This window comes from Cololabis saira, chromosome 20 (genome assembly GCF_033807715.1).
Source record: "Cololabis saira isolate AMF1-May2022 chromosome 20, fColSai1.1, whole genome shotgun sequence".
Taxonomy (NCBI): Eukaryota; Metazoa; Chordata; class Actinopteri; order Beloniformes; family Belonidae; genus Cololabis; species Cololabis saira.
Genome location: NC_084606.1, coordinates 26,876,446 through 26,888,494, shown reverse-complemented (window position 1 = coordinate 26,888,494; position 12,049 = coordinate 26,876,446). Strand labels below are relative to the sequence as shown.

Genomic DNA, 12,049 nt, shown 5'->3' with positions numbered 1-12,049 from the left:
TTTTGTATAATAGAAAGAAGTTTTGAGATGATTTTTAAATGACAAAATAGTCATCCCATTCGTCCATGATCTAAACCTCCTCTTTACAATTCAGGCTCACAGAGTTGTCAATTAGTCTATCCCAGCTGTATTTGGGTGAAACGCAGACTTACACCAGTTCTTTACTGGGCCGGATATGTAGCCCACTCTGACACACTCACACCTACGAGCAATTCAGAACCATCAATCAACCTAACATACAGTACGTGCAGACCCACGCCAGTCCAAGGAGAACATGCAAAAGAAAGACTCCTGCCGGGTCATATGAGTGGAACCAGGAACATTCAGCGCTAACCACTAAGCCACTGACTGTGCATAAAAGCCATTTACTGTAAATTAAAATAAAGAAAAGAAACTTGTGCTCCAAGGAAGGATTAGCACCAGACACCTTTAATAATAAACTGTAATTAACACCTTTGCCGGAGTAGTACCATGCTCTGTTTTGGATCTCATTAATGATCTCTCTGATAAAGCTGTTTTGTTTTTATTTTGTTATGCCCAATTAAATTGCAGACATCTTTAAATACGTGTAACCGGTGGTGGTTAGCTTCTGCACTGTGTATTATAGATGACTGGACTCAAGCCGTTCAATTATCAAATTTTATTTACGTTCCCCTTTATGTCCAAACACATCACAGAAAAAAGAGCATCACAATAATGTAATATGAACATAAACACAAACAATTAAAAAAAATATACATATACAATATTAAATGAAAACCAATAAAATGTTAAATTAAAAGTACAAAATAAGAGCTTGTCTTTCCCCAAAGACATCACAGAAAAAAGAGGGAAAGTTTAGGTGGGACAGAACCTTTAATAAGGGTGTTGCCCCCCAAATAGAAAGTACTAAAACCCAATCTTGGAAATTAAAGTTCCACCTGTGGGGAACCGTTGTACTTTAGGTTAAGCATCAATAATTTGGGGGAATTATTAATCAGTCAAATCAACCATTGTTGCATACGTTGTGTTGCCTGTTACCTGTAAGTTTAGATGCTGTGCTATTTAGAAAGAAAAGCTTCATACAATGATGAGAAAACTGTCTTATAGGCTTCTGGCCTGTTATTGCTGCTACCTCTGAGTATTTAGAAAAAATTTTAAAAAAAATGCTGTGCTATCAGGTACCTACTCTGCTGTTCATGTGTAATGTTCATGCAAATGTAGAAAGATGCTCCGTACTACGTTCTCCCAAGTCTAAAGTGTGAACTACAAAGTACACAGTGATGTTAAGGTGTTAGGGGCCCTAACATTATAAGGTAGTAAAGTCCCATATTGCATAACATTATAAGGCTTTAGACGTATTAGCGGTTGGAATAGGTATATTAGGCCTATTTATTTGGCAGAAGTTTGTGAGTGTATAAAGGGAGAAAAATAATACAGAGAAAACAGTTTGGAGTTGCAGAATAGAAATTTATTGACACAGTTTCATCACAAAGTATACAGTGCATTATTTTTTATTTTCATTTAACTAATATTTCCAACATTCTTTGGTTTCATCAATAGATATTTACAAAAATGTCTTTCAGTTCAGATTCATAAATATAAATATATTTTGTACATTCTTTAGTCTTTCTGTGTTTAGTGGTTATTGCAAAAAAAAGATGGAAACATCTTTGGATTTTTGTTGTATTACTATTATTATTATTATTTGAAAAATATGTGAAGATATGACTTTTAACTGTATGTTATCATCTAATTCCTTTTGGCTCATTCTCACCAGGGTTGATCATCATAGGCTATAAATCAATGAAAGTGAAGAAACGCTGCTTTCCACAGTAACGTAGTGATAGGTCAGTTAGAAAAGGTGGATTCTTGACATGGACAGAAGGAGAAAGGTACTGAACTGCTTAACTGACTAAAAGGAAACTTGATTGTTAACTTGTTCATATTTGGTACGCAGCTTTTCCGTCATGATACGTCAGTAGCGGGATTTGCGGCACATGTCGCAGCGACACGCCTTCGCTGTGAGGATCTCTATTTCATCGTGGTGGCGACCTCTGGGGCAGTCCAGGCGAACTTTGACCTGAGGAATGACAAAGCACAAGATGTGGGCAACATATCAAACCCTCCTCCTTTTCCTTCCCCCTGCCGGCTCCCTGCCGTCGCTCACCTTGGCGTCCTTGCTGATGGTGCAGCACCGCGAGGTGGAGGTGATGTTGTGGGTGAAGTTGGAGGCCACCAGTACTGAGTACCTGGACGGGAAGGCGCTGGACTCGCAATAGCCCACGCAGGCGTACACCAGGTGGGTGCCTTTGCACGTGCCGCGCCGGTCGCTGCGGATGGTCACATTGAAGGCTGGAGGACGGGAGGAAGAGCATTAGTGAGTGTCTGATTCAACAGTTTATAGAGACTTTCTGTACTGGATTCACTTTTTTATGTAGGACACAAGTTTAAAGACATCGCGAGGGTGGAAAATCAGCAGCAGTTGTTTTTTTTTAATTCATTTTTCATGATGGTGCCCTCAGACCTGATGATCGTGGACGTTGCATGACCCCTCATACTGAACACTAAAAAGTACACCGAGCTCCTGAGGAGACTTCTGATCTGGCTGCAGGATTCCTCCAGCAGGAATACGAGCCACTAAGTGGACTGTTACCCACCCTGACTCAGCGAGTTATGGATCCCAAACTGCAGAAACGCTCGTAAAAGTTTATAAAGCAGAATTAAACGTGTATCCTGCTGACCCTTTGTGGCCGCATAAACACAGAAATCCTTGAATTGGTCCTCATTGAAATTAACTGCTGGATTGTTGCTACAGAGTCATCTGTAAAGTCATTACAGGAAACTGGAAAAGAGACTTTCCACAATGTCCCACGATGTCCATTACACTCCATCGTGGGTCACTTTTAGCCAATCAGACAGAAACACCGGGACAGCTTAGCCAATCAGAGAGTAGCAGCTCCCATGGTTGGGCTACCAGTAAAGTGAGATGACTTGTCCAAATATCTGTTCAGGAAAGCATCTATTTAAGTTTATTTTATTTGGTGTCCCTCCAGAACCCCTGAACCAGAACTCTGCTGGTAAAACACGTGGTGCAACTCACGATAAAGGTGGCACCCCGGGGTGATGTTTTCATGGCTCCATCCCAGAGGGGAGAAGAGCAGCAGCAGGGCGATCAGCGGCAGGGCCAGCAGGCAGAGGTTCGAGCTGAGGCGCTGTGACATCTGTACAGATCAAACAGAAGTGACATGTTGCTTTCATCAACGCTAAAACTCTGGCATCAAGGAAGGAGGTGCTTTTTGGACAGTTTGCAAGATTTTAATCACTTATGAGGCTGATATTTATAGAAAGAGGTGCCAAGATTTTCTTTCATTTTAGCCCCACCCACGCCCCCTGCAGGAGTGCCTGTGTGTCGCTCGGTTGAGTACCACCTAATGTTAATGAAAACAATCCCGTCTCTATCGTTTTACTGCCTCATTTAACAACGACCTGCTGACACATGCACACTTTCAGCATGTGCACCCTACACGTAGCTCCAAACACTGCAACATACCACAACCTGTGGATCTACAACCACTCTTAGTGGGTGTCACGCACCACATGTGAGGATGGAGACAGCCAGTACGATGCACATGTCCACCACCCCAACTACGCATGTCAACATGTGCCTGAACAATGAAGTCATTTTCTCCTGGGAATTTGTGTGTGTTTTATTTTTTTGTTTCCCTCTTTTTTAATTAATTGCGTCCGCTAGTCGGGGAGGAGGAATGGATGGCAATTTCCTCTTAATTGGGGTTTCCACAAGTTTGTTGTGTCTTTAAATGAAAATGGGTGACACGTTAATATGTCCCAGCACACTTTGGGAGATGACTAAAAACACTGAAAAGAATATGCACTAAAAAAGTTACAACCTTTATTTCTCAATAATCAGGAAAATGACCCTCTACAGATCATTATAATAACCCTACACATCAAAACATGAAATTGTACACAATGGAGTCTTTATGGAATCTTACTATAAAATTGACAAAGACGGTAAAAAAAAATAATTAGAAAACACATGCTACAACTAATTACTAAGTATCCACCTTTAAGAAACAAAAGTTTGAATCTTATGCAGTTTTGTTTGTTAAAAACCAGACTCCAAACCAAATATGTGTATGTCTGAAAATAGGTAGTTAAGAATAAGTCTTTTTTAACTGTATAAATAATGCTGCTCAATGAGGTAAACATCTAATGTATGAAAATGCATCTCAGGCAAAACACATACACTATAAAAAAATAATATACATAACTCATCACATGATAAAAGTAAATATACTTTTTGTTTTTAATTTCAAGCTCACAAGTAATGGGTCTCAAAGTAAGACATCTCCTTTAAACTGCAAATATTTGCTTTAAGAGGATGAAAAAATGTCAAAATGTGAATCATTTTCATGTGGATGAGCAATTTACTTATTAGTAAAAGGAGAATAAATTAAAAACCCTGACATGTTTAGGGTTTCAACTTGTTTTGAAACTGTGCAAAAACATCCTATGCAAGAAAGTCCTAAAAATCCCAAAGAAAGTTAAAAAGCAGGTGAATAACAGGGTTTCAAACAAGTATAAGAGCAGTTACAGAGGTGATGCTCAAGATGTAAGAATGAGCGGGTTCTTACCTGGACAGCCGGGAGTTGTGGAGCGCAGGTGTGTTGTCTGGCAGGTGTGTGTGTGAAAGTGTCTGCCGTGAGCCTCACGCAGGGATATAAGTAACACAGGTGAGAGCGCAGGTACTTATAGCTCTTGACACACCCACAATTACCCACAATCTTTTTTTTTTCTTCTTTTGAATTAGTTTCTTCTTCTGCTCTTCTTACCTGCACAAGAAAACACACCACATTTTCCAAAGAGAGGTTGAAATCGGAGTGAAATCCCGCTGAATCTTTGTCTTAAACATCTTTATGTGGGTCTGCGTTGCCATCTGCGGGTACCTCCCCACTCCGCTCGCCGCCTTGTTTTAAACCTGCAGGGGGACCACTATGTGACACAAAGGAAAACTAGATAGGTTTTCCATCAACGCACTACTACAGCCGTAACACCACGCACACACACACACACACATATAGAACTTTATCTGAACATATGGAGAAGTACATTCATGCCCATACGAAAGCACACGAAGAAAATGTTAAATAAATATTTATGTTTTAGGCCTCGGCTGCCAGTGGACACACACTACAAGTGGACTAATAAACCTAACCGAGACAGGACCTCACACACACACACACACACACACACACACACACACACACACACAGATTCACAGAGCACCGCTGGCTTTTCCATCTGGGCTGCAGGAGGAAGGACGGGGTCGGGTCAGATGATATTGTGGGTTTGGGTCAACCTTTTTTGAGTGTGTGCAGCACATGGTAGCTATATTCTGTGAAGCGTCTGGCGCTGCTATTCCATCTTAGCAACGACCTTTACCGAAACCCAGAGTCTTTTTATGGACTCTCAGATTGTTAGATGGATCTTTTTAATATCTGGATGCTTGTGTCAAATGACACCACCAATGACTGCGTAACCCTTAAAAAGTAAGCTCAAAACCACAAAATGGGTTTCCTTTATTCGGTTTTGGTGGGTCTCCACTAGAGATGACGTCTCAGGATAAAACTTGCAGAAGGTCGCCGCAAGGTGATGAGAGGAAAGGCAACCATTATTTAAAGTTTTGTTTTTTCTTCTTCCGAAAACTTCTTGATTGGTGATGGTTTGAAACAGCGTTTGGTTTGATTAGTTATTATCATTTTAATTTTAAACGAGTAAAATACTACACATCTGGAGATCCTATACACATTTATATCTAAAAAAAAGATTTAAAAGCTAATAACAATAAAGTATAATGAAGCTTATTAGCAGTAGGTCAGAGCCACCACACAACGACCTCGGGACGTCCACTAACAGGAGGAAGTATCACACAATCAAAAATAAAGATCTAGAAATGCTGCAGCTTTCTTTGGGCTTGAACTCTTAATGGGTTCATGTCAGTAAAGCTGTTTCCACTTCACCTCAGGCCATCTTAAATGTCCTCATCCCTGAGAATCCTGAGAAGATGGCAGCGTTTCCTGCAGTAGAGTCCTTTAAAAGAGGTCCATGCTGCGATTATGCAACACCCGGGACGTGGGCACGGACACAGAACATCAACCAACCATGCAGATGTGTCTCCGGCCCATCCCTTTACTTTATTTGTTTTATTTTGGGGTGTTTTTTTTAGTATCATTTCAGTAATTTTGTCTCCTTGTGGTCTTTAGTTTTGATAAACTGATAACAGGCAACAAAGAGATGATGCAATAAGACCTACATTTGAAACCAAACACAAGAAGATGATAAATGAAAATAAGAGTCAAAAAGTAAGACAAAATGAGCCTGTAGAAACAGAAGGGCCTCAGAGAAATAGAAGATAACTTAAAATTAGATTTAAAAGAAAATGTGTATTAATGTGATCTGAGAAAGTTAAAAAGAATTAAAAGGAGGTTTTTTTTATTTTCCACTGTCACCACCTTTAATGTGAAGATTAAATGCAATCTCTCCCCTCTTCATCTAACAGTTGTCTGTAAAACGCTGTGAAGGATGTAGTATGTGGTTTAGCATTGTGTTGCTGAAATATGCAGGACAAATATGCAGGACCTCCCCACAAATAGACACCGTCTGCCTGGGAGTGTGTGTTGAACCTATGATGACGGTGCCTTTCCAGATGTGTCAGCTGGTCGCATCATAGACACTCATGCAACCCCATATACCATCATTTTCCTTTTCTCTCAGAGACCACTTTAAACTAACTAAGAAGATGGCAGTGTTCCTGAATGTGTTCACATGTGACTTATTTGCAGATCAGAGCTGCAAGCTGCATTTGTAGATTGCACAGCAAACTTTATTCACGGACAGTAATCTCAGGAAACGTTCCTGAGAACTTGCGATGATGTCCAGTAAAGAATCATGGCTGTTTTTAATGCAGTGGCCCGAACAAACCCGCATTGCCTTCAGCCTTGTCCCCTGCCTGCAGATTCCTCCTGAATCTCTGAATATTTTGATGATAGTATACACTGTAGATGGTGGGATCTTCAAAGTGAGAGAGAAACATTTTTATTGACTTTTTTTGCTGCCGTTTGTCACAGATGAATTAAATTCCTTTCCATCTTTTCATCTGAGAAGCAGATGTCACTTAACCTAATTAGTTGTCAGATGCTCCAGCGTTTGTTTTTGATTACTTTTCCAGCCTTTTGATGCTGCTGTTCCAACTTTTTTTGAGACATTTTGCGTTTTTCCACTCCCCATGAAATGACAAAATGTTTCATTTTCAACATCTGACCTGTTGTTAAATTTCTACTGGGAATAAAACATGGGTCTATGATTTTGAAAACATTGCATTCTGTTTTTATTTCAACTTCATACAGTGCCCCAACCTTTTTGGACTTGAGGTTGTGTGTGTCTCTTTGAATTTGGGATTGATGCTTTGAGTACTCCTTATCCACCCACCCACACACACAAGAACAACACAATTATCATCTCGCGGCCCCCCTGCACCCGACTGTTCTGTCAATGGAAACCTAAGAGTGTGACATCATCACCTAACGCCTCCTGCAGTGACTGCACCTTAACACACAAGTGCAAAACTATTAGTGTGTTGATGGTAAATTGCACGGATGGTCACAGCGTGTTTCTTTTCTTAATCCATGCCAATCAGAGCTAAAGAAAAGAGAGGGAGAGACGGGGGGAGCGGCCGTGACTGTGGACGGGCTGCAGCACCTCATCAGCGGGGAGACGTGAATCAGCTTCAGCTGAAACGTTGAAACACACACACACACATTGCTGCAGTGTGACTCAGCGAGGTGACTGATGTTTGTGTCGCTCAGTGGCCCCAGCGCTTCTGGTTGCCATGGAAACTGTGGCATCTTGAGTAATATCATTAATGTTTCCGCTTCCACTTGGGTTCTGTTATTTTAATCTGTGTGTGGGACTGCGAGGGCACGTTACGTCACATGAAGCTGCCTGCATGTCAGCGTGTGATGTGTACGTGTTTTGTTGTACATGCAATGTGTGTGTGTGTGTGTGTGTGTGTGTGTGTGTGTGTGTGTGTGTGTGTGTGTGTGTGTGTGTGTGTGTGTGTGTGTGTGTGTGTGTGTGTGTGTGTGTGTGTGTGTGTGTGTGTGTGTGTGTGTGTGTGTATCATTACGTCAAAGTGTAAAAGAAGATGTGAGTGTATCGGTTAAAAGTATCCGTGTTATTTTGGGCGAGATGACAATGGAAGAAGAGGATTAGGAAAGGTTTTCCTTTTTCTGACATGATGTTTTAGTCCAGTTGATACATTTTCCCAACTGTATAAACACATGCAAGCAAGTGTGTGTGTGTATATATATTTATATATATATATATATATATATATATATATATATATATATATATATATATATATATATATATGTGTGTGTGTGTGTGTGTATGTATATATGAATTGTCAAAATTGACAAAGACCAGCTATTAACTGTGCACGTGTCTCTGTTTGTGTGCTTTCATAGCTTTAATTAACATAACACTTCAGACAGAAATAGCGCACCCTCTGTGTCTTTATCGATTTAGATTGACAGGAGAAAAGTGGAGTTTCCACCGTGTGACTCAGCAGAGCTCAAGGACACACACACACACACACACACACACACACACACACACACACACACACACAGACGGAGACAGAGGAATGGAAACATAAAAAGGTCGGCATTGTCTCCAACAATTACTAGGATAAAAGTCTCTGGAATGCACGTGATGATGAGGAAGTCAGAGCCACGCCGTATCTGCAGTTTTGCTTTTACAAAACAGATCCAAACCTGAAAAATCAGGATTATATTGTGGGGTGTGATGCTGTGGTTTATGGATGAAATGGTCAGAGGTCTAAACAGGCCATAAAAGGAATTAAGCTTTGAAGAGATCTGATTTAACTTAATTTGCCAGAATATAATTAAATTTCTTTCAAATGTTGGATTGAAATCTGGAAATGGAGCCGGTGCCCCTCCCATTCACCTGTGCACAACCAACCAGACCCAGTTAACTGACCCTGTCCATATCCTATTTGTAATCACAAACAAGAAGCACTTAATCATTTTATTTAATTTCTTGTTGGATAAAAACAACATAACAGGTGACAAACTGAATACATGCAACAGCAACTTGTCAAGAGTTTAGCAGGTCATTTGTATGTCGTCTTCTTTTTTACATCCAACAGTGTCTACCTCTGCACTATTCTTAACATCAGGAGAAAGTATAACATGAATCTAACATGTGGGCTGTTGGTTTAACTACGTAGATACAGACATGTATAAGTATATGATTTTCAGTCTACAGCCCTCCTATTTTAATCCTATCAGAGTTCTAGTCATCCGCATCAGTGAAAGGGTTGTTTTTCCCGTCCGTCTGTCCGTCAGAAGGATTCGCATTCGGTGTCCTGCGTGGAGCAGATGCTGCAGTGGCAGTGCAGGGCCATGGGATAGTGGTAGAGGGGGGACACGCCGGGCTGGCAGCCCGGCAGCCGGGCGGTCATGTGGCGGGTCCGGCTGTAGGTGCACACGCGGTGGTGTCTGTGGATGTAGGGGGGCTCCGGGATGGGCCTCTGTGGGGGGCACAAGCACAAAAACATGAGTGCAATCTGCAAACTTTGGCTTCAGAGAACCATCAAACAGATTATTTATTTCGGCAGGTTTATTGAAAATAGTGGATATAGTTGAACTTCAAACTTTAAAAATAATGTTTAAAGCAAAAAAAAAATCATTACCAGAACAGTTACAAAATTTGTTCAGATTGGAGGATGAGGATAACAAACTTAAATTTGATTTCAAACATACTTTTGCAAGGCTAAACATAAAACAAATGTGTATTTCTGTTACAGGTGTAAAATTATGGCATAGACAAAGCAAGGAACTGAAAGTTTGTGTCAGCTTAAGAAAATGTTTAAAAAAGAAAAGATAAGTGCCTACAAAAAAGAAGAAAGAGAAAAAATAGATAGAAGAGTGGTATTTTTGTTTGTTTTCTTGTTTATATATGTATAGATAGATTGGTGTTCAGCAAGTCAATGTAATTGTATTAACAGAGAGGGGCAGGTATCATAAGTTTTCTTCTTCCTGCTCCTTTTCTTTCATGGTGATAATGTGTACTTCTTGGAATTTTGTACAACATTGTTAAGAAGATATACCATGAATGGATTAAATTAAATTAAATTAAATTAAATTAAACTGAGCACTAATGATGCCCTATACTACTAAGTATCATAGTTTAGAGGTGGGTTTTTTCTTTTGTTTTTGTACATTTTGCAACATACTCTCTATCCAGTAGGCACATTTTTGAAATTAACTATAAGATCCAATCAGATTGTGCTGAAAAACAAAGGATCCTAAATTGCTGATCATCAATGTAATGTAGCCAAAGTAACTCAAAATGCCCCAAAGGGTCCACATGGCTTTTATTAGAACTTCAAGTCTTTAAAAACAGATATAAATATATATTGTATGCCACTTTAATGTGTATTTTTTTCATTTTATTTTTATTGTTTGCAAGTAACCACTGAAACACTGTTTCTCCTTTTGACTTCTGCAGATGGTTTTTCAATCATTCAGAGCTCCAAATGAAGTACAGTAAAACTTTAGAGTCACTTCCCGCTTGGAAGGATTCAGCATTTCTTGTAATAACGACTCGTGATGCAGAGAAAAGACCAGGGCATCGCTCCTCTTATGGTTTGGCATCAGTTCTTCATTTATTCAATTTGAGTGATCATAAATAGCAGCATCTGAAAGCAGCAGCTGTTGTGACGCTTAAACTGAGCAGTGCTGGTTACCTCCCAGGTGTGACAGCGCCCCCAGCAGGCCTCGGTGCTGATGTGGAGTCTCTTGCAGCCGGGCTTCTGGGCCACGAACGAGAACTCGCGCACCGCGCAGCCTTTGAAGCTGTGCAGCGGCGTTGTCATGGTAACGCACATCACGACCGCCCCGGCGGCCAGGACGCAGGTGAGGGACAGGGAGAGGGGATGGAGCAGCATGCTGGCTGTGATGAAAATGCACAATTATGATTCATTCATCAGCAAGGTGCGAGTTTAAAGGAAAAGTTGGCAACTTAAGAGATCTCTCCTTGTGGAGAAAAGTTACTATAATCTTCAATAACTTAAAATACGTTTCTCATGAGGTGGAACTACTTTTCTTTTCTTGTATATTAATGACCAAAACACATTAAAAGTCACGATTTGGTCTTTAAACACCGATTAATGTTTAGGTCTGTGTGATGGATTGCCAAGAGTGAGAGGAGACGAATTGCAACCTGACTCACAACTCCCTCTAGTGGTTGTCGTGGTTACTGCAGTCAAACATAAGCGCCCCCCTTACCTGCTTCTCACCTGTAACTAGTTGGGATAGGCTCCAGCAGACCCCGAGACTCTCTACAGGATTGAGCGGCTATAGAAAATGGATGGATGGAAGGATGTACCTTAGAGCAATAGACCAAATCAGCGTGATGCAAAATTTCTTTAAAAAAAAAAGAAGGCAAATCCGTGTATAGCAATGAGTTTTTCTTGTCTTGCTTAACACAAACTCTTTTACACGATGCTGTAACAGATAGCCACTTTGTTATAAGAAACTTTAATCACAAGACCACAGTGAGCCGTCTGCAGAAGCTGTATAAATACTCTACTCATGCTGTCCGGGATGCTGCTTTTATAGTTAATATGGCTTTTAAATGACCTTACCATAAAATGTTTTAAAAGAAATAACTCTCACCTTTTAAGCTGGAGGGTTTGCAGAGATTTGAGCTGCTGGACTCTGCTGGTGTCTCTCTGTCCGAACGGTCCAGTGAATGGAACCAATCTGTCCTTGTTATTGTTTTTAGAAGGCCATTAGGGCGGACGGACACTCTGACATCATAGCAATTACAATAAAATACCATTATAAACCCCAAGTAAGAAATAATGGTAAGTCCCTGGAACATACTAAATGCTTGTCAGTGTTTTCTTAAACTCAGCCTGTATCTCTCGCTGTGTGTCAAAGAGTGCGTGTGTTAT

General features: G+C 40.5%; 3 protein-coding genes across 8 annotated transcripts in view; 1 reads left to right on the top strand and 2 right to left on the bottom strand.

Moving 5' to 3' along the window:
• cct7 (chaperonin containing TCP1, subunit 7 (eta)) overlaps nt 1-12,049 on the top strand; it is a 418,707-nt gene that overhangs the window by 174,070 nt on the left and 232,588 nt on the right. The window lies entirely within an intron of this gene.
• gpha2 (glycoprotein hormone subunit alpha 2) lies at nt 1,599-4,705 on the bottom strand. The gene is made up of 4 exons (XM_061710449.1): nt 4,638-4,705; nt 3,083-3,203; nt 2,150-2,334; nt 1,599-2,062 (listed from the first exon to the last, which is right to left on the bottom strand). Exons 2-4 carry the CDS (start codon nt 3,201-3,203, stop codon nt 1,958-1,960), a joined length of 411 nt encoding a protein of 136 aa, XP_061566433.1. The 5' UTR covers nt 4,638-4,705; the 3' UTR covers nt 1,599-1,957.
• LOC133420577 (glycoprotein hormone beta-5-like) lies at nt 9,155-11,846 on the bottom strand. Of its 5 annotated transcripts, none has more exons than XM_061710281.1 (4): nt 11,769-11,846; nt 11,379-11,478; nt 10,838-11,043; nt 9,155-9,619 (listed from the first exon to the last, which is right to left on the bottom strand). In XM_061710281.1, exons 3-4 carry the CDS (start codon nt 11,036-11,038, stop codon nt 9,431-9,433), a joined length of 390 nt encoding a protein of 129 aa, XP_061566265.1. In that variant the 5' UTR covers nt 11,039-11,043; nt 11,379-11,478; nt 11,769-11,846; the 3' UTR covers nt 9,155-9,430. The 5 variants fall into 5 exon arrangements, with proteins under 5 accessions (XP_061566265.1, XP_061566263.1, XP_061566266.1 ...); XM_061710279.1 differs by having other exon boundaries at nt 11,390-11,478; XM_061710282.1 differs by having other exon boundaries at nt 11,379-11,447; nt 11,769-11,845.